At 37.3% G+C, this 22,744-nt stretch overlaps 1 protein-coding gene across 4 annotated transcripts in view; it reads left to right on the top strand.

Annotated features, from left to right (window-relative positions):
• PREX2 (phosphatidylinositol-3,4,5-trisphosphate dependent Rac exchange factor 2) overlaps positions 1 to 22,744 on the top strand; it is a 180,054-nt gene that overhangs the window by 59,814 nt on the left and 97,496 nt on the right. For all 4 annotated transcript variants that reach the window (XM_071554395.1, XM_071554396.1, XM_071554394.1 and 1 more), the window contains exons 7-11: positions 5,498 to 5,631; positions 6,657 to 6,760; positions 15,375 to 15,524; positions 19,269 to 19,413; positions 20,920 to 21,020. In XM_071554395.1, the coding sequence (XP_071410496.1) occupies positions 5,498 to 5,631; positions 6,657 to 6,760; positions 15,375 to 15,524; positions 19,269 to 19,413; positions 20,920 to 21,020 (634 nt within the window). The remainder of the gene's footprint in view (positions 1 to 5,497; positions 5,632 to 6,656; positions 6,761 to 15,374; positions 15,525 to 19,268; positions 19,414 to 20,919; positions 21,021 to 22,744) is intronic.

Genomic DNA, 22,744 nt, shown 5'->3' with positions numbered 1-22,744 from the left:
GTGTATCTTTAAGTTGTCTTAGGTGTTTTGTATTGAAATGTCTGATCTATATGCACTGGTGTGGGAGGAAAACATAAGTGAAGTTCCAGTAAAAGAAATACAAAGCAAGCAATGTAAACAGATCCAAAACTGACATAAAAAATACACAGGTTTTTTAAGAGTCAGATTTCAATGTGAAAGTAATTCTTTGCTTTTTTGAGTACTTTGCTCAAATATGCTAGTTCTCTTCTTAAGAAAGCTGCTTAAGAACTAGAGGAACAGGTTTTTATCTCTTTAAGCTTTGTGGAAGGCTTTCAGGCTGGGAAATGTAGCAAGAAAAATTTATTTGTTGCGTGATAGTTTAGTAGCTGAAACACCAGGTCTTAGTCTATACAGTGAGAAATGGTCTTTGTGTAGTTCAGAGAAAAGAAACAGAGACTGATGGAGTACTGAATCAGAGAAAGCCTTGAGATGGACCTGGATGAATTTTAACTGATGGAGTTCACAAAGAAGTCTGACAAATAAAATTAGAATATTGACTAGAAGAGTCAACTTTTAAGTAGGTATTCATAGTAATAGATGAAAAAGAAGAAACAAGGAATAGTTTCTATACAACTGTATCTTTTCTCTACATGTACTGCTCACTACATCTGCTATTTCTTAACTTCGCTGTGCCTATGGATGTGCTCTGCTTCTGAAGCAGTGGGTTTATTTGCTGCCATCCCAAAGGATTCAACAGAACAAGCCACTATCTGAAAGGAGTATAGACCTGAACAAAGACACCACCCCCCCCCACACCCCCCCCCAAATACTGCCCATGACACTGCAGAATGATTTCCTATCTGCTCCCTGTGAAATCTCCTGATCAGTGGTCTTAGGCAAACCTTTTTGAGTAGTGTGGGAAAATTTGGTTGATTTTAAACGTGGATTAGGCAACTGATTTTACTCTAGTCAAACTTCATGTTTCTTCAGTGTGTTATGTGATTTGAAATGTTTCACTTAAGGGATTTTTTTTTCTTTTCTTGTGTAGCAGCATTTTCAAGAACTACACTTCCATTTCTGGCAAATCATCTCATGCTGGATTTCAAGGCAATGTAATCTTTTGGTACAGGATGGTCACTATGAAATTTCACTAAAATTCACTGTGCCTCATGAAAAGGAATTTCAGCAAGTACAGAAACTATTTAATTGCTGCTCTGTATTCAGACAAATATTTCTGCATTTAGTTGTGATCCTGAATCTGCAATAAAATAAAAAAATTCAAGACAAATGACAGACAGTGTGTAGTCATGCCATGGTATTGTTTTTAGGATTTTGAAAAAGAAAGGACTAAGATAAAACTCTAAATGTTGTAATTGAGAGGTGGTCTAGTTGACCTCACTTAACAGCTCCTTGTTTAGACTAGCTGAAAATAAGTTTCTTATTGCAATTAACTTGAACTTGCTGTCATGAGCAGTAACTTGAAAAGGTTGGTGTATCTGAATGTTAAAATGCATTGGATGTGCTTGTGTGATAACTTCATAATATAAGCAATAGCAAGTTAAGTGCTTACATTGCTGAATATTTTATAGAAAGGAAATGTGTTAAAAAATGCATATCGCTTATCCCTACTTTACTCCCATTATTTCAAACTTTTCAATTAAGTTTTCTACTGCACTCTAGTGATTAAAATTCTTCTACTTGCTTCCAGTGCCTGAGTCATGGATACTTGTTAAATCTATCTCAATGAACACGCTCAAGTACAAAGTTGCAGTATTATTAACTCAGTGCATTATTAGTCATATAAATTGGTTAAGAACTTGCTGTGCTCAAACCTCAATCCATGAAAAGGGAATCCACTTTCCTGCATAGTTTCTTCTGAATCCTTGGTATACATATAGTTGTAAATATGTTTGCTTTTGGAAATATGTTAATGCAAGGTTAAAAATAAAGTAGGAAGGGTAGCAATATGGACATAAGGATGTGAAACAAAGACTTAATTGTCTCTGTGTTCAGAATGTATTCTCTGAACAGTTACACAGAAACTTCCTACCAACCCTGGTGTTTTTGCTTTTTTTTTCCCCTTCTCAAAGGTTTCATTTTAGAATTTCACTTGTGTTTGAACTCTGAAATACTGCCATTGTCTTAAAATGGTATGGTTTTGGCAGAGTTATGTTGTTTATTATATTTTAGCTGATCAGGTTTGACTTTATCATATGGCAACCACAGGGTGTGCAATCTGGCAAATTTGCCTTGATCTTCATATGCTCATTGTTTTAAGACACAGCATAAGGTTACTCCCTGAAATGGTATGAATTTCAGATCATGTAGAAGAGCTAACAGTATTATGAATGATTCCCAACAACTACAAAAAAAATCTCTGAATGCAATGTTTGAGAGTGGATTTAATTAAATAAACATCTGGTTTTCTGCATTGCCCAAAATAAAGAGGCAAACTTCTTGGAGATTTCCTTCCAGAAGGAAATGCTTAGCACATTGCTTGGCCCCAACTAGAAGGAAAGGGAAAAAAATAAAGACTATTTTTAGAATCTGATCAAAGCATGTCTTGAATTCCTATACTTAAATGTCATAAAATGAAGCTTGTGTTTATTATGATAAAAATACAGATTCATGGAAAAGATGGAACATCTGTTTCAGGAAAGAAAATTTTGAGTATAATGACTTTCTCACTTAATTTCCTAAGTGGTTAGATTTATTGGCCTGAATTCAGAACTTGTGTAGGTGGCTGTCTCAGCTGGAGGATGGCTCAGCAGCTGAAGGAGTCTGTCAGTAAAATTTGCGTGGATGTTTCAGTGAGAGAATAAAAAATAAAATTGTTGCTTTTGTTGTTAGCTGGAAGCGGAACAACCCAGTCTGAGTCATGGGCCAACATAGTGACAGTAGCATGGGGTATTCTATTCCCTTCCATTCCAACATATCATCAAGTAATATTTTACTGGATATTTCTGTTCTAAACTCCAGATTTTCTAGCCCTTTTCCCTGTTTTATTTGTTCCTTATGCCCATATGTAAGTAGTGAAGAGTAAGTTAGTATTTTTCAGTAATTTCTGACCTTTATCACTGTTAACATGCTGGCTGCTGAATCAGCATGGTCAAACTTCTGAAGTCTGGGACAGGCAAACTCTAATTATTACTAAGGCAAGGGAGTGACAGGGGATTTTTCTGACACTAGCAGTGTTATGTAGGACAGCCAGATGAGACTTCTGATCCTGTTATCTTGTCCTTTGGAACTTCAGCAAATAAAACAGCAATAGCAAAAAATCACTGACCTGTGACTACACCAGCCTGGGTTATGATCTTGTCAGAAGGTATCTGATAAGTGACATTAACATTGTTCAGTATTTGGACAAGAGTTCTCCAATGGGAAAAATGTATCCCTAGAATGCTGTTTTCATCACCCAGCAGTTTATATTACAAAAGAAGAAAGTTAACAGGAAAACAATAGCAAAGAGTAGTAATGTGATACAGATAACACTGCCATATTGCAACATTGACCTTGAATCGTGAATGAGGTGAATCTTAATAAGTCAGGTAGCCTGAATTATAGACATTTAAAATATGTATAAATATGTTATTTTATGAACTGATGCTGACACAGTAGCAGATATTGCTAGAAGTATTGGGAAAAGGTGATATTTTTCTACAGTGAAAATGAATTTTTTTTCAATAAGAGACAAAATGTTTTTATAAAACATCTTCTATGAAAAAACACCCTTTGTAGAAAGCTCAAACTGCTAGTACATTTTTGAAGCCTTAAGCTGATTTTTTTGACTTCCTTACAAAACAATACCATTTTTCAGCAAGTTTTCTGTAAAAACAAACCAAAACCCTTTAAAAACTACACAGCCTCTTAAAATGCAAATTACTAGTAAGAATTATTTCAGCAAATTTGAAACTCTTAGTAAGATATTATTTACTCTTTTTAATACACAAAAGCAATGAAATAGAATGAAAAAACAATTACCTGCTTTTCTGTAATTGTGGTCAGCAAGCATTATGTGCAGTCCTCATTTTTGATTAATTTATATTGTTGAGTATGCTTTTAAGGTGTTTCAGTGTTTGATTCAAGTAAAACTGTAAAATTAATATGCTAGTTTCTGGTACTCATGCTGTCTTAGGAAGGGAAATATGCCGGAGTGGCTATAAATGACATAAATTTTTTGCATGTTTGATTCTAAATGGAAACAGAAATGGTTAGTTTATAGAAATACTGAAGCTGCTTTACTTGGAGACCTGAATTGTATTGCAGTGTGGTGGTTGTGCAATTCTTCCTTATCATCTCTGTAAACAGGCTGCATTCCCCTTAGAACAGTCTGAGTGATTGCTCAGTATTCACAGCTGTGACATGCGAAGGATGAGCAGTACGATGAAGAGCTGTGAGACCAGAATGTGTGATTGCTTCTTGGCTCTTATTTGAATCCATTTTTCTTTGGACTACTGTGGTTAGATCAAGAAGAGGAAGTAACTACAGCTATTGCATGCATAGAGCATTCAGAGCATGTGTAGATGACAGGGAAGTCCTGGCTTTTGTAGCTTTTCCAAGGTGACTGTTGACTGCCTGAAGCCAGGAAACTCCTCAAATGATGAGGGTATGCTTGATGCAGCCAGCATGCATAATTATCAATAGAATTGCATGTGTGGGTGCATACAGTACATGGACAGCAGCTCTGTCCCACAAGAGCATGGATGTTTTCAGACTAGCAAAATACACCTCTGAATTCAAGGTAGGCTGTCTTGGGAGATAAATTTCTTGTTATAAGACATAGAAGCACCATAAATTTTTCATATAAATATTTTGGGGAAAATGTTTACCTTTTTAAAAGTTCCTTCTCTTTCATGAACTTTTATGAAAATGCCTGCCTTCTTTCACAGGGAAGCATTATCTGTCTTGAAGGAAAAATGAGTCATGGGAAGTTTCATCCCAAACATGTAAAGCTTAGCAAAATTCTGATATCTTCAGAGTCTGTTAGGAGGAATTACAGTAGATAGTCCTAGCTGTACATGCGACTATTAGCCTTTCCCAAATTTAAGTTTGCTTTTTTTTCTTTGATTTTGTGTTTAGCTTAGTCTAGTGTGGAAGTATATACTGTTAATGATCTTCAGGTCTCAGGTTGCTTCAGCTTCCAAGATCGTCATGGCATAGATGATGTTTTGTAAAGTCCCACTTTCAGACATTTCTGAGTAAAATTACTGAGGTTGAGTTAGTGGATAAAGTTGGCCTGAATTGCAGGAGAGATCTCTTCACAGATGTAATATAATTTGGAAACCTTTGGTGATTAAACTGTATTTATTCAAAAAGACCCACACCCCTGCCACAGTGCATGAATACAAAGATGGTGTTAAGCATCACTAGAAATTATTATGCAATTACAATACAATAAATTACCATGAGTTTTATTCTTAGTGTTTCCAGAGTTTTGTTGTGGTTGTGAGTTTGTGTAAGAAACTTTTCCTTAACTGATGCAGAGTACTTCAGTTCTCACAGAATAAAAAAATAATCTATTTCCAATTAATTTTAGGGGTCTAACATCACAGACACATGCACAGAAATGCTGCGGAGTGGACTACTACTGAAAATTTCAGCAGGAAATATCCAAGAGAGGATATTTTTTCTTTTTGATAACCTCTTGGTCTACTGCAAAAAAAAGCACAGGTAAATGGTTACTTTCAAAAATAATACATTCTTCTCACAGTAGACCTAATCATGCTGTCCTATGAGAACTACACTTTGGAAACATTTTATATGAATGCAGAATCATTTATGCTTGCTGCTGGTTTTGCTTTTTTGGTTTGTTTAGTTTTTTTATTCTAGTATTCAGTTTTTTAATAAGAGATTTATGGTATAGTAGAATTACTCATTAGACAGTAATGAAGTAATGATTGAGAGGCAGGTAATTTTATGAAGACGAGTTCCTTTTTGGAGTGAGTGAAGGTCAGAATTCGGGTGATCATTAATTCTTAAGAGCTGACCTTTGTTTGATACACAATATTAATTATCATTCTAGACAAAAATGGGCAGAAAATAATGCTTGGCTTATTTGAGTTGGGAAAAGCTGTCTAGAATTGTGGTTCTCTTAAAGGCCTTGACTTCACTGGAAACAGACTTAGAGCAACACAAAGTGCTTTGGAATACACTGCAGTGAAACCACCACAAAATTTCAGCAATTCTTAAAAACCAATCTTGGTTAACCCTTGTGTTAGATAGGAAAAATATCTTCATTCTTCCATACATAAACCCCATTTCTAAGATTAATGTATGTAGGTCAAGATTTATGTTCAAAGATGTTCTTGTTTCATTTTCTTGTGCTGAATTTCTAGATTGGCATAACGAGACTATATCAATTAGGAGGAAAGGTTCCCCCAATGCAGTATTTTGTCTTTGATGGTAGATAGTGGTGTATTGAAACCAAAGTGTTGGAACAGAGCTTTTAGAGTGAGGCTTTCCTGATGAACTCTCATCATTCAGCCAACATTTGGCAACTTGCTCTTCTCAGCAGTAGTATCTTTGCATTACCACCAGCAGTGTCCCATTCAGCGATGGTTTCCAGAGTTCAATTGCACATGTATAAATGCATTGTGATTCTTACAGTGGTCTTTAAATGCTACATGTTTGGGTAGCAGTGCAGAAATGTAGAAGGTGGTGGATGACATGCTTACATCTGCTCCTTCCTTGGTCAGGCGATTGAAGAACAGCAAAGCCTCTACAGATGGCCACCGTTACCTGTTTCGGGGCAGAATAAACACAGAAGTGATGGAAGTAGAGAATGTTGATGATGGAACAGGTGAGTATATTTGTGTTTCTCATTTACAGAGCAGTCTTATGAAGTACTGAAATCAAATGCAGTTTGATGATTTCTGTGAGAATGGAGTGTGCTCCTTGTATCTAGAAAGAAAGAGTAAGATGCCACTTTAAAAAGCACTGTCTATTCATATAAAGATTCTGCTGCTTTTGAATACATGACAGCAATGTAATCCACTATTAGCTGGTTGATCATAGATAACTATTTTATATTAACATGAACAGAGCAGTAAAATAAGGTGATGTATATTACGCAGCTGAAATAGCATATTTAACTTCACTTTACAGCATTACAGCACTCTTAAGGAACTTATCCCTAGGTATGTGGTATATTTATGAAAGGAAATGTAAAACTTACCTCTGTTGGAATGGAACCTAAAACACTATAAATGCTGAAATTGTAGCATAAGAAGTTTTTTTTAAAAATATCTTTAGTGATTTAGTCCATATGGTTCCTTGAAATTTTCATGACATACATTAATAAAGTGAAAAAACAAAGTATTTCTACACACGTCAATTTTTGGTTTAGAAACTTGAGTTGAACCTTTGAGCTTAAAAATTTTTGATTTTTTTTTTAACAAATAATGAATAAAACCTGAAACATTTGGGGTCTCCTAATGTAAAACTGGAAAAAAAAAAAGTGAAACTTGTGGTGGCAATGCAGATATGTAAGCCTGGAGGAAATTTTTGGGAATTATGTATGATTTCCCTTGATATTATAAAATAGTGTTAAGTTTTTCCTACCTCTGCTATGGATTCAAAGCATTTCTTAATGTAATTTTGTTCTAAAACTGAGCATTAATGGTAATGATGGCACAGCATGAGTAAGCTTCATAGGAATTTAATATTTCTTTAAAATTGTTTTTTTTCTAATCTTGAGTTCTTTTTTTTTGAAAATCGTTCTCTCACTTGTTCTGCTGGATAGACAGTAAAACTGACTTGGCTTGGAGATCAAATTGACTGTTGTTATTGCAAGTAATTAGTTTATTAGAAAACTATTGTTTCTCTCTTTCATCTCTTATTTTAAAGTCTTTTGCGTGTGATGTTTGTTTTTTTTTTTTACCTTTGCCTTTTGGAGATTTTTTTGCATTCAGTTTGCTTCCATCTTTTGTCATTGACCCTCACTTTTATAAAGAAATTACCTTAAAAAACATTCACAATTCATAACTGAAGTGTCTAGACCTGAAACTTCGCTTGTGCTAAGTAGGACAGAGTAATTACTGTAGTGCTGCAGTGTGGGATGTCTACTTGTAATCCTTGGATTGTTTGGCTTTTCTGAGAGCATTATTTTTCACTTTTCTAGTTTGTGTTCCAGAATACCACAGCAGAGCTTTCTGTGCAGCAGTGGTGCCTATCCCATTATATTTTATACTGTGTTAGGGTCTGAGAATAAGTCCTATTAATTGCTTTCTTTCTGTACTGAATTTTATCTTACCATTTCTACAATTTATTATGCATTCAGAGTTTGCATCTTGTTCCCCAAAGCTTTTGTAATGCTTCTTGTTTCATGAACAGCGTTATTACTGAACCATTTAAGGTCTTGGTAATAAACTTGGAAAATGCTCAACATAAGGTAGAGCACTATGGTGTAACACTTGATTCATTGTCTTTGCTTACCAGATATTTTTTGTAAGAACTCCTTGACATCTGTTTTGGGCTATGTCCTTCACCAGGCCCACTGATTTAGCTAGTGATTTTGAACTATTGTAGTGATTTTTTTCAAGCCTTGTTCATTTGAATATAATTTATGCAATAATCTATATCCTGCTCTTCCCCTATTCTGGCCTGTATTCCTGGCTGGTTTGTAGCTTTATTTGTATAAAATCCCAGTGTTTCGTTTATGCAAAAAAGGGAGTTGATTGTTTCAGTCTTTCATGTCATGTGTTACTTGACCTTCTTTCATTTGTTTTCTTTCATCTTTGTTATATATGCTTTAGATATAAAAGACAATTTCCCTGTTTGCGTTGTGTCACTTTCTAAGACGCATCTCTTTGCTTGTAACTCTTGATGTTACTGTGGCCCCAGAGGCTTCTACCCACCATCTTCTTGCTGATGAATATTCAAAGAGTTCTGTAACTATTGTTTCACTGATTCCCACCAACATCTTGCCACATTTTTTAGAGTTGGCTTTAGAAAATATTTCTTAGATCTTCTTTCTATGACTATCCTGTATTTTTCAAATCTGTCCTACCTGTCATTTACTTGTTCTAGTGATCCAGTCCTTTATCTTTCACTCTGACCATTTTCCTTCCTGCCTATCTGCTTTCTTCCTCAGTGAATCTTCAAATATAATCTGGCTAAGCACAAATAGCCATCCTCTACACTCCAGACACCAGTGCTCTAATTTCCACCAGCCACAGGAAATTTTGCTACTGTCCCCATTTCCTATAGCCTTGCACACAGTCCTGATGGCTGTCATGCTTCCTTCCCACTTGTTCTCCTGCGTCATATCAAATCTTGTCACTTTTATATATACGTTATTTCCAAAATCTGTACTCCTTTCCACACTTCTAAGAAGTCAGTGAGTGATTCGGTTATTTTGATTTCTAACTTACTGGAGGCAATGGATGCTCAGTCCCTGGAAATGTTCATGATCAGGTTGGACTGGTCTCTGAACAATCTGATCTAGCTGAATATGTCCCTGCTTATTATGGGGGGACTGGACTGGGTGATCTTTAAGGTCCCTTCCAACTCATTGTTGGATTCTATGTTTATTCTTTTTTTTTTTTCACCACATTTTATGCTTTCTCGATTGCAGTTTGTCCAATATCCTAAAATATTTTTTCCATGTAATTACTGCTGTTTCATCTCTCCTTTCTGTTGTTCTTTTTGAAATTTGGAAGTGTTTGTGTTATTTCCCTGAAAGGCGACACTTTGACACCTCTCTACCCTTTTCTTGTCACCCCCTCCTCCTTTTCATATAACCCCCTCTGCTGTTCTCTTTCCTTCTGGTACTTGCGTATTCCCTCTCTTTACACTGATATTTTTTCTTTCACTCAGATCATGATGCCCTTCTTTAACCTTCCTCTGCTGCGCTTTCTTTACTGTTCTCATTTGTTGCACCCAGATGCCTTGTTTCTCATTCCCAGTAGTCATCTACATTTGAACTGTAACCCAGTACTATTCTGCTGCTTTCTTTTTGTCTCACAGCATTCCCAAGTGTAGCAATATGATTGTATGAGCCTCATTCACATTACCTTTGCATGTGCTTTTTTGGTATTATTTTATTCTCCATAATAATCTGTTACTTATCTCTTTCTGTGATTCTTAATTTAGAGAGGAAGCTCTGTGTGAAGTGCTTGTATTTTCATACCTTTATAGACATACAGACTATTGGGTCTGGGTGATAGTTCCACCGTTCTTTACTGTAGATTTGGGGATCCTCTGCTCACTTTATATAAGGTGCTATATGTATACTAGGGCTCTAGGAAACAGGGCATTTGCTCTCAGCATTGATAGATGAAGGAATGTACTCTTTGCTGTTTGTAGGTAGAAGCATAGAAATAGGAAAACAGATTCCCAGTGTGGTTTATTATCATGCTAATGACATGCCTACAGAAATTAACAAAGCTTTTTCTGAAAAGTAATTTTTCTTTGATGAAATTAGGCCTTGGCTGAACAGTACAGTTTGGAGTAAGCTTTTTTTTTTTTTTCAGCATCATGAAGCACTCTGCTTTTTCTTAATTGCACTGATTAAAGTGGAATGCATATTACTTATCAGGGTAGAGTATTTGTGATCTTAAAACATTGTAGCTACACTGCCATTTGCAAGTATTAGAAAGATGGATATATGGTAATGCTATTCTTTTTTCTGTAGCAGTTCTTAAAATTCAGTTTTGAAAGCAAAATAAATTTCTTAAGGCATTCACCAGCCATTAAATGAATGCTATTTAGTTTATGAAGAAAGCACTTGAGACTTGGGAAATACCAGATTGATGATTGCTTATAGTATATTAGTTCTGTCCCCTGTTGTCTTAAAATGAGGCATGATACAGGAAAAATTATAACATCATAATGGTAACTAGAAACTACATCAAAAAGTAGACATAGGAGAACAGCAGCTGATATTGTGCAGCAACTACTTTCCTTGCCTTTCTGGGCACTAATGCTCCTAAGAACCACAAGTCTGGAAAACTTACAAGTACTTCAATACAGAGATTTCTGTTTATTTTATAAGGGAAAAAGACAATTCTATTGTAAATGGCTGTAAAAAATTGCTTCTTATGCATCACTGAAATGTTTGAGCCTTGAATTTTGAATAGAATCATAGAATCATAGAATCGATTGGGTTGGAAAAGACCTCCAAGATCATCACGTCCAACCCTTGGTCCAACTCTAGTCCATTTACTAGATCATGGCACCCAGCGCCACATCCAATCTGTGTTTAAAAATCTCTAGGGATGGTGAATCCACCACCTCTCTGGGCAGCCCATTCCAATGCCTGATTACTCTCTCTGGAAAGAATTTTTTTCTGATCTCCAACTTAAATTTCCCCTGGCAGAGCTTAAGCCCATGCCCCCTTGTCCTATTGCTGAGTGCCTGGGAGAAGACACCAGCCCCCACCTGGCTATAACTTCCCTTCAGGTAGTTATAGACAGTGATGAGGTCACCTCTGAGCCTCCTCTTCTCCAGGCTAAACAACCCCAGCTCCCTCAGCCTCTTCCCATAGGACTTGTGCTCCAGTCCCTTCACCAGCCTTGTTGCTCTTCTCTGGACCCGCTCCAGCACCTCAATATCCTTTCTGAACTGAGGGGCCCAGAACTGAACACAGTACTCAAGGTGTGGCCTCACCAATGCAGAGTACAGGGGAAGGATCACTTCCCTGGTCCTGCTGGTCACGCTATTTTTGATACAGGACAGGATCCCATTGGCCTTCTTGGCCACCTGGGCACACTGTTGACTCATGTTGAGCTTCCTGTCAATTAGTACTCCAAGGTCCCTTTCTGCCTGGCTGCTCTGCAGCCACTCTGTCCCCACCCTGTAGCGCTGCAGGGGGTTGTTGTGGCCAAAGTGCAGGACCCAGCACTTGGCCTTGTTGAACTTCATCCCATTGGAATCAGCCCATCTCTCAAGTCTATCCAGAACCCTCTGCAGAGCCCTCCTGCCTTCCAGCAGGTCGACACTCCCTCCCAACTTGGTGTCATCAGCAAATTTGCTGATGATGGACTCAATCCCCTCATCTAAATCATCAATAAAGATGTTGAACAGGACTGGACCCAATACAGACCCCTGGGGAACACCACTGGTGACTGGCCGCCAGCTGGATGCAGCTCCGTTCACAAGCACTCTCTGGGTCTGACCCTCCAGCCAGCTCTTAATCCAGGAGAGGGTACACTTGTCCAGGCCATGGGCTACCAGCTTTTTCAGGAGTATATTATGGGAGACAGTGTCAAAGGCCTTGCTGAAGTCCAGATAGACCACATCCACAGCCTTCCCCTCATCCACCAGGTGGGTCACCTGATCATAGAAAGAGATCAGGTTGGTCAGACAGGACCTGCCCCTCCTAAACCCATGCTGGCTGGGTCTAATCCCTTGTCCACCCTGAAGGTGCTGTGTGATTGCACTCAGGATGAACTGCTCCATAACCCTGCCAGGCACGGAGGTCAGGCTGACAGGCCTGTAGTTGCCAGGGTCCTGCTTGCAGCCCTTTCTGTGGATTGGGGTGACATTGGCCAACCTCCAATCATCTGGGACCTCCTCAGAGAGCCAGGACTGTTGGAAGATGATGGAGAGCGGTTTGGCAAGCTCTTCTGCCAGCTCCTTCATCACCCTGGGATGGATCCCGTCTGGTCCCATAGACTTGTTAGGATCCAGCTGGCTCAGTAAGTCGGTCACTATTTCCTCCTGGAATACAGGAGGGGTATTCAGCTCCCTCTCCCTGTCCACCAGCTCCAGAGGCCAGTTGTCTTGAGGGCCACCTGTCTTACTGGTGAAAATACGTTGCGGTTCAAATCACAAGCTTTAACATATTACCAAGTAATGTTAAAAGATTATGTCATCTTTCATCACATTTTCTTGGGAAGTTGTAGGCTTAATAATTTGGTGATCATGGTTGTTCAAACTTTGCATGGAGCGACTGAAGCCTCACGTTCCTCTTCCTTCTGTAACCATTATGTAAGGGTTGCAAATTATTTGTTTAGCCTGACTGGCAGCTGTGATTGCCTTGATGTGCAGAGTACACATGTGTGCTGTGCCACTGGTTAGTCAGAGCACACACATCTCCTGGCTTCTCCCAGTGAGCACGTTTGCAGCTCTTGGCCAACTTTGTCCAATAGCCAGTCCAAAGAAGGTAGGAGTTTAGATGGGATAATGGTGTAAGTCTGAAATGTTCTTGACTACAGGCATGGGTGCACTGGGGAGAACAGGTTGCTCATGGGAGCCTTGGAGGATTGTAGTCATGGGGAGCATGAAAAGCAAAAGTGAAAGCAGGGGTGTTGTGGTTAAAGGCAGAGACTGAAGTCAAAGTGGTCATCACAGGAGTGGGTTAGTAGTGGAAAATTGGGTGTCAGCTACACATTTTCCTCCACCTGAACTTGCTCTCTGTATGCATAAGGCAGTCATGGTACCTAGCTTGGTGATTGGGCTTTTCACATAATTCAGTGAGTTTGTAGCAGCATGAGATAAATGTGGTTAAACTGCCAGTGCTCTTGGCCCTGCAGTTACAGATCTTCAGAGGCCAAGGAAGCTGCATGTTTAAAGTCACCCCTACCTTAAGATATTCAAGAGTCTTTATGAGCCATTTTTTTCTGGATTAAACTACCAAATTGACACTGAACTTTTGTCCACAGTAAAATGGGAAGATTTAATCAATTTGTTAGTCTGAGCCATCATTTTTTGATTTTATTTTTTTTGCCACATTTTTAATTGCTACAGTTCAGTGTATCGGAGATCATATTATTTCCCTACATAATATGTCTTGTGATGATATACAGCAACAGAGACTATGAACCTGTATTTTTATATGTATTCACCTCTAACTTAATAAATAAGCAAAAGGACCTTAATCTTCCTTCCTCCAGTGGTGCTCCTGTCAGAGAGACCTGCTGTCTGAGGTTTATTTCTTGTCCTTGACTTTTGACTCTGATTTTCTGAGAGTGCTTGAATAGTATGATGGGTAGTTTTCAAGAAACAATGTTTTTAATGGAAAAGAGGATATTATGCATAGGCTATGCAAATAAAAATATGATGAAAGGTAAGTGGTATAAACATGATGTTCTAAAAATACCTTACTTCATTTTTTCCTCTGTCATGGATTTGCTTGCACTTTCTTACATACTTTGAGTACTAGAAAGTTTTGTTGGTTTAGAAATTAGCCATCAGTATCATGGTTTTCTAGTAGTTCCTGACATTTCCCAGCGCAGTAAAGCTTGGCTGCTTTCCATCTAATTAAAATGCAAAGTTATTGAAAGCATATTAGCATGTCTGCTGAGATTTATGATAAATCTTAGCAAGCATTTCAACAAGGGTTTCAGTTTCAGAAAATCCCATCTCATCATACAATGTAGAACTGAATTATGAAAAGTATTTACAAAACAAAAAGCTTTGTTGTTATTATAGTATTTCAGGACTAGCCCTAGGACTTTCTTGCCTCTTAATGAAAGTTTGTGGTGAGAAAACGTTGACCTTTGATTTTTCTAAACACTTGGTATGGTAGTTGCTAGCTCTAGTTTTTCAGTCTGTATTTTATGCAAAAAAAAAAAAAGTTATCATAAAGCCTTTGTCTCCCAAGTTTTTGCCCAGGAAATGCAAGTAATCTTAGTGAAGGATAGATAGGGGTATTAGTTTTGGAATTTCTGGATAGGATTTATGGACTAGCATATTAAAATAGAATCTTATAAAAGTAATACGTAGTAAGTAATAAAATTTTGAGTTTTATAGCATAGTTATTTTTACTTGTTAAGAGTTAGAAGTTCAAGATACCTAAGAACATCAACAATTGTTATCTCTCCTATAATGTACGCACTGAATGTAGGGTTGTTAGTAACATTTCAAAAATTATGCATTTGGTTAATACTTTTCCTTTTAATCAAAGAACATCTTGTATTATATTTCAGTTTGTTTAAACTGGTAAGTGCAGATATTTATTTATTTGGGTAACCAGTAAAGATACATCAAACGTACGTGATTTGACTACTTGTCAAATTAAAATTGCATTTTCCCCCTGTATATTTAGTCCTTTTTAAAACTTAATAGTAAATCATTCAATCAGCGCAGCTGCTCTGAACAACTTATTGTGCAACCAAAATGCTGATTGTTTAAGGAACTATTTATTACAGTTTAACAAGAATAAAAGTATTCCAAGTACTCGTATCTGTTATTTTAATAGGACTTTGCTTGTTTTAATGTCGAGTTTATACCTCTTCCATATGCTATGCAACTCTCTGTTACATTTTCCAAAGGACATTATTTACTAAAAGTGAAAATTACAATTTATTAAGTTGTAACATAGTTCACAAGTGGCATAGATAACTTCAAATTAGTTTTTATTTGTCTGTATTTTCTGGCTTTATGTGTAATGATAAGAGTTCTTAGTAATTCTAACAACTATTACTTTTTAAAAAAACTGTTGCTCTTTAAGCCATTTTATCTCTTCTCAGCTGACTACCACAGCAGTGGCCACACTGTTATTAATGGCTGGAAGATCCACAACACAGCAAAGAATAAATGGTTTGTATGCATGGCAAAAACCCCTGAAGAGAAGCAAGAATGGCTGGAAGCTATTTTGAAAGAGCGAGAGAGAAGAAAAGGTAGGTTAATAAACTTCCTTGTGTTGCTTTGCCAGAAAGCCATGCTGTAATTTTCTGTTGAGATATAAAGAAAACCAGCTGGTAGGCAAACTTGTGTTGTCAGGTTCAGTTGAAGATTTATGAATGCCAGCTTGGGAAAAATAAATCAAACTTGTACGAGGAAGGAGATACTGCCTTGAGTTATGTATGCTGGTAGTAAATGCTGTTTAGGAAATGGGAAGATGATTTAACCTGTGATTTTATAGCTTATCCTCAACCAGTATAAATTTTCATAAATAAGGCCTGTGTAATACTATGGTTTGTGGTATCTGATGGTCTGTCTTAAATGCCTCGTGATTTTTATGCATTGATTCCCTTTGTGACTGGCTATTTGAATCACTGAAACAAGCAGGTTTTCAGTGTTGTATTTTAATACAGATGATCCAAAGTGAAATGGTGCAGAACATACTCACAACTCCATCTTTGATGTATTCTCCTCTACCCAAGAAAGTAAGAAATCACTATTGGCTAACCACTGTAATTTTGAATTAAGGTGGAAGAATACTTGGATAAAATATAATCCTGATCTCAAATGTGACCACAAATAACTTCACAGTTCAAGTTGAACCCAGCACAAAGCAGAATCAGAGAAAGATGAGCATCATCATTTTCTGGAGCTAATTTCATTTGCAAGCTAAAATATCCTCATTAGTAATGTTATTTGGAGCCTTGATTTTGAAGGAAAATATGACATTGTATTTAGTTCTGTGAGTCTTTTCCTAATTTGTGTAGATTTTTCCATTGCCAGTTGCAATAGCTGTTATTTTTTGTGTCTCTGTTGTGAATGGAGACCAGCAATGTTTTCTTTGGAGTTTTACAGTTCAGTACCAGGTGCTTGTAGAACATCTGTGGTAGGATGAGAGTTTCAAACGGGGTGTCTGAGCACTGGCTAATTAAGTCTCATCAGGAATTAATAACAGAAAAGCTAAAAAGATGTTCTAAAACATCAACATTTTTAAAATAACAAATGAGAAAGCAATGTGGTAGAGATGGTGTTAAAAACCACAAAACCCAGGTTTGTCTGCTTCTGTATAGGACCTTGTCTGGAACTGACTAAAAACTTTTCAGTAAATCCCACTTCCATGTTACGTTTCTTGGCTCTCTTAGGCTCATGGTAGCTCAGGCAAGAAACACAAAGAGTAAGTAGGAATACTTTGTGTTGATGAATTCTTACTGTTTCACACTAATAAATAGAGCAGCTGGTAGTAGAAATGAATTTGAGCTAAATCTTGGCAAGCCTGAGGTTTGAGGTAGCCATCCAAAAGCCAAGACATGTCTTTGGATTTTAGCATCCTGTGACTTGTGGAAATTTTCAACTTCTGATGCCACCAAGGAGACAACCATGAAACAAAGAGGAGAGGGTTTGGGGCCCACAGAAGATTCAAGTTGCAACACAGAATCTTCAAAACCAAAATGAGTTGGAAGACTCAAATTCAATGAATGTAGAGAAAGAAAATCTGTACTTGTATTTGGAATCCAAGTAGTAGAAATGGAGTCAAAAGTAGAGAACGCACTGAATGAAGTAATTTAGCAGGGTTTTCAGCTTTCATAATTCAATCATGAACTATGACCACTACATAGACTGTATTTTCTTGCTAGGAGAAATCAAGCTGAATTGGAAAATTTTGCATAAGTTTTTCTGTCAGTTTGGCAGCTTTCCTGTAAACACCTGAGGCACTTAGCAAGTTAGAAATTTATTTAAAAGGTAATCATCTTTAAGACTGATGATCCTATGATAACCTGATTCAAACAGTCAGTGGAAATAAAAGCATCAACATCCTATAAAGTTTTCTTTTCCCAGGAGTACATCAAGTTTTATTTGTTTGTGTGACATCACCACTATGTGGTTCATGGATAATGAGAGACACTTCTGATTCTGTGTCCAGTACCATTGTTAGCTATTTCTTATGAAAGACACAATTTTTCGGGCTGTGTTTTCAGAATTGAAGAAGTAGCAGACTGTTACTCTGATAGATTATCACAGGATGGCTTGGGTAGAAGGGGACCTTAAGGATCAACTAGTTCCAATTCACCTTACACTAGATCAGGTTGTTCAAGGCCCCATCCCACCTGGCCTTGAATACTTCCAGGGATGGGGCTTCCACAGCTTCTTTGGGCAACCAACCCATTCCAGTGCTTTACCACCCTCTGAGTAAAGAATTTTTTTCTAACATCTAATCTTATTGTTTAAAACTGTTTCCTCTTGTCCTATCACTGACTGCCAAAACAAAAAGTTGCTCTCCCTCTTTTTTACAACCCCCCCTTAAGGACTAGAAGGCCACAAAAAGGTCTTCATGAAGTCTTCTCTTTTCCAGGCTGAACAGCCCAAGCTTTCTGTCTGTCTTCACAGGAGAGGTGTTCCACCCCTCTGATAATTTTTTGTGGCACTACTCTGGACCTGCTCTAACAGGTCCATGTGCTGATGACCACAGAGCTGGATGCAATAGTCCAGCTAGGGTCTCCTGAGAGAGGGACAGAATCACCTTCCTTGACTTGCTGGCCACATTGCTGTGATGCAGCCCAGGATGCTGCCAGCTCATATTCAGCTTTTCATCTATGAGAACTCATAGCCCTTCTCTGTAGGGCTGCTCTCAATGACTTCTTCTCCCAGTCTCTACTCGTGCCTGTGAATGCCCTGGCCCCAGTGCGACACCTTGCACTTGGACTTGTTGAACTTCATGGGGTTCCTATGTCCCACTTCTCAAGTTTGTCCAGGTCCCTCTGGATGGCATGCTATCCTTCTGTTTTGTCAGCTGCAGCCCTCAGTTTGATGTCATCTGCAAACTTGCTGAGGGTGTACCTGATCCCACTGTGTGTGTCATGGATGAAGATACTGAAGGGCAACAGCCCCAAGACAGAGCAGTGAGGGACACCACTCATCACCTGTACAGTTATATGTGCAATTATATTTTAAAATTTATGAAAATCTGAACATAAACTGAGAACATGTACACAAGTCATTCCAGAAATGTGTGGTTCTGTCCAGAATTAACAACTGCTTATTGAGAAAGCATCTGGAATATGAAAGTCTGTGGTATTTCTTGAACACAAGCTTCTGTGAATGGTCGTAGGGTGCAAAATTCAACAAAAACTTGTTCATCTGTTATTCATAAAACATAATGATTTTTTCAGGAAGAAACAGGAAAAATATAAACCAGTAAGAAATACTGAAATAAAACCCTTGATGGCTTTTTGTTGTTGAAAAAATTCTGAAGCAAATAGAAATCAAGTCATGTATATGCTTTTGTGGAAAAGGGGTGAATTAATCCTATGTGAAACTAATAGTTATTGTTAATTGGAAAATTGGAAAAAATTCCTTTAACTGAAGACATTTTTATTATCACACATTACAAGCAAAATCAAGAGGCCTTTATTTTAAACTTGTGAAGACATTACTACTCCCTAGTAAGTGTTCATATACTGAAATCTGAAAATCATAACATTAGTATTTGTTACTAAAAAATCAGTGGTGATGTCAAATGACTAACAGTTTAACTGCATTATGAGGAATTTAAAAATACCTTTTGGTTATGCTTTATGAGGATCAGATGTTCTTGGTTGAATTTGATTGTTAGAAAAATAATGTAAACCAGTTACTTTACTTATTTTTGTATGTAAAATATTGGTATTGTTTCTACATTTTGGGGAAGATACTGAAATACAATGGCAATATCACTTCCTAAAATTTTAATGCATTTTTGGCAGGTTTAAAACTGGGCATGGAACAGGACACTTGGGTGATGATCTCTGAGCAAGGAGAAAGACTGTACAAAATGATGTGCAAACAAGGGAATCTCATCAAAGACAGAAAGAGGAAATTAACCACTTTCCCAAAATGCTTTCTTGGAAGGTATTATATGCATTTCGTAGCATGAATTTTTACCATATGAAAACATATTTTAAATCTTCTTTGGGATTCTGCAGAAACCACACTTCCTTTATAATGTCTGTTAGGCTTATCCATCCCACAGAGTTTAGCCAAAATGTAAATTAGTCTGCCTGAAAATTATGAATATATATTTGTATTGCATTGCAAAGTACTTCTATTAAAGAGACAAGGCTGTAAAGGCATGATGAAAATATGGACGTGTGTCAGTGAATTAGTTTCTTTAAAGAAATGATTCTGAACTTGTTTAATACATTTTGTCTCTGTAGTGAATAGCTTAGACTGTAAAATTTATTTATTATTTCTTCCACTTAAAAAAATCTGTCTCTATAACTGCACCTATCCTTCTCTTCCTTGAATGTCAGGAACAGAGTTATTAAATAAGGTTTGTGTTTAAAAATTTACCTGTGTAATCAGAAGGATCTTTATTATGCCATATTATACCTATGGCTTAAGACTGAGTGAAAGAGAAAGAAATAGATACCCCAAAAATGTGTATATGAAAACCAATCGTTTGGGGGACACAGAGGTTATCACTTACTTCATCTGACTGTAAGAGGGTTAAGTATGAAAAGCATCATTATAAAGTACAGTGAGTTTTACATGACTGAGTTGTAAGGGGGATACCACTGGGTTCGAAAGTGAAAACGAAATGTGGGAGATTCTTATATGCCATCAAAAGTGGCATAATGGAAACCAGGATTAAGATTAATGATTGAGTTGTGTTTGGATCATGTTTGCTCAGTGAAGTTGTCAGAAGCAGGTAAAGAATACACCCATGGTGAGGAGCCTTTTAAACCTAGCATCAAATTGCTGTTTTGCTTTGCTGCATTTGGAGTTTACCCTTTTGAAGAACAGTTCTGCTGGTCCCTGGGTGCCAGTTAAAATCTATGAATGTGAAGGTTGCACTACCTCATTACACTTTTCTTTTGATTTGTAACATACAGGTGCTATAAATTCAATGTCACTGAACTACATCAGCTTTATTGTGATATAAGGCAGGCATTTCCTGCACATGAAGTACATACTTTGGGTGCGTGCTCAGGATGTCTTGTCTGACACACCTTGAAAGTAACAAGCCAGCTGTTCTGTCATACTGTGGTTATGTTCTGCCTTCATGGCATATCTGGCCTGGCCAGGTGCAGTAGGTGTGCCTGGAATTACCTTTTATTGGTCTTTCTGGTCAAATGTAGCTATGCTGGTTTAGGGAATCCTGGAAAATGTGGAAAGTCTTCACTATGTGCCAGGTAAACTTTATGCATGAAAAACTTCTGAACAGAAAAGAGAAGACACCTCATGGGAATCCATATGTGTTTACATCAAAATAAGGGTAGTATGATAATTTGAAGATCATTAAGCTTAAGAATAATTCACTAGACTAGTTAGAAACACTAGTAACAGAGATGGAAATGCAGTAGATCTGAGGGTATGACATGTAAAGCTGGTTTTATGTATCTGTTTTTATTTCAGTGAATTTGTGTCCTGGCTGTTGGAAATTGGAGAGATACACAAATCTGAAGAAGGTGTTCATCTTGGCCAAGCTTTATTAGAGAATGGTATTATCCATCATGGTAAGTATAGTCAGTTTAATTTACTTATTTTCAAGTAATTGTGGTAATTAGGGTGAACTTAATGTAGTCTGACAAAAAGATGGTCTTGTTAGCGCAAGACAGCTTGCTGAATCTGTATCATATCCTTCCAGGGACCTCATGAGCCCATTATCCATGCATAGCAGATTTACTGGGAAAGCCTCCACTGAGGTATTCACATTACATCTATGCTGTTGGGATCACAACACTGGAAACAGGGACCTAGAGAAACATTGCTGTTCTCTTGTAAGCAAAAATAAGTTCTGGTAGAACACAGAACGGCACACTGCTTTTAAGGATGTTAACCTTTGCTAAGGCCACACATTTTAGGGATACGTGTTCAGCTAAGAGTTGCACAAGAGAGTGAGTCACAGTTGGCTGTTGATAAATGTGCCTGCTCATCTGTTAGGTATTACAACTTAAGCTGTGGGCTCCAGCCTAGAACCTAACAGTTGAATCTTTTGAACTTTAAGGCCTTCTTTTCACTACATAGTATAGTTACTAAAATTGATATTTTTATGCTGAAACTTTATGTCAACTCTCAACATTAGCTCATTGTGAAGTATCACTCAAAAGGTTTAATTTTTGAGCCAATAAGAATGTTGTTCTGCAGGTAATTTGCATTGTCAGTGTTTTCCTCTTACCAGAGCAGATCCTCATCTCTGTCCCTATCATACAATAGGTACAGTTGCTTAAAACACAAATGGTGAAACAGCTGTCAAGTTAGCTACTGTTCCATCATAGATCCAGATTGTAAATTTAGATGGATCATGGATAACATACACTTTAATACTTCTATACTCCGTCCATCATTGAATTTATTATTTAATTAAGATTTTTGCAGTGATGTCTTTAGTGTCCTTGACTGGAAAGAGAGTAGAAGAAACATACTGCCACTTAGCTGTGCACGTTTTAAACACGTATAGAGTAGGAGGAAAAACATTAAGGTTATTCATCAGTAATCATGTAGCCTTTAATTTTTTAATGTCAGTCTGCTAGATTTTCCTCCACCATCATTCAAATGTCAGATGCTATTATGTTTACTACACACAGAGAATTGTTTTCAATGGAGTCATTCTGTTGCCAGATTCTTCTCCTGATCTTGTAATTTATATCCTAAATGCACTCATAGATTTTCTCAATACAGACTTAAATGAATATTGTGTAATTTCATGATATAAAAGGGTAATTATATTAGAGCATAGAAATGTGAGCCAGACATGCTACTTTGAATAGTGGATCCAGCTGTGGTTCTCTGAAAATAGCATTCTTAAAATAAAGTTGAATGAACCATCTGTTTTCACAGAGGGAGCAAGGGAGAAAGAAAGTTTGGCTGTTATTTACATTGCAAATATAGTAGAGTCCTTTGTTAGAATTTGCATATTCACTAGGCTGCCCATTATTGTCACTGTGCTGGAATTCATTCTAGCAATGACAGAACCATGTTGTGATGGGCATTGTTTTATATCCTGGTGTGTGAACTCTTGCAAGTAGAAGTTATGGTTTTTCCTTTTTTTCCCCCTCTGACTTCTATATAAGGGGAAAAATTCTGGTTTTATGTTGATATTTTAAATCCACCTGGTGAAATTCTCTCATATCTAAAATGACTTATATCAGTCAATGGACTGAGGTACTTTGTCAAGCCACTTCCTGATGATGATTAGAGGTGGAAGCTTTGTCTCAAGGTAGTAAGGAGCTATGTAGTT

Source organism: Pithys albifrons, chromosome 4, assembly GCF_047495875.1.
Source record: "Pithys albifrons albifrons isolate INPA30051 chromosome 4, PitAlb_v1, whole genome shotgun sequence".
NCBI lineage: Eukaryota > Metazoa > Chordata > Aves > Passeriformes > Thamnophilidae > Pithys > Pithys albifrons.
Note: the sequence above shows the minus strand (reverse complement) of the source record. Positions and strands in the feature narration are given on the sequence as shown.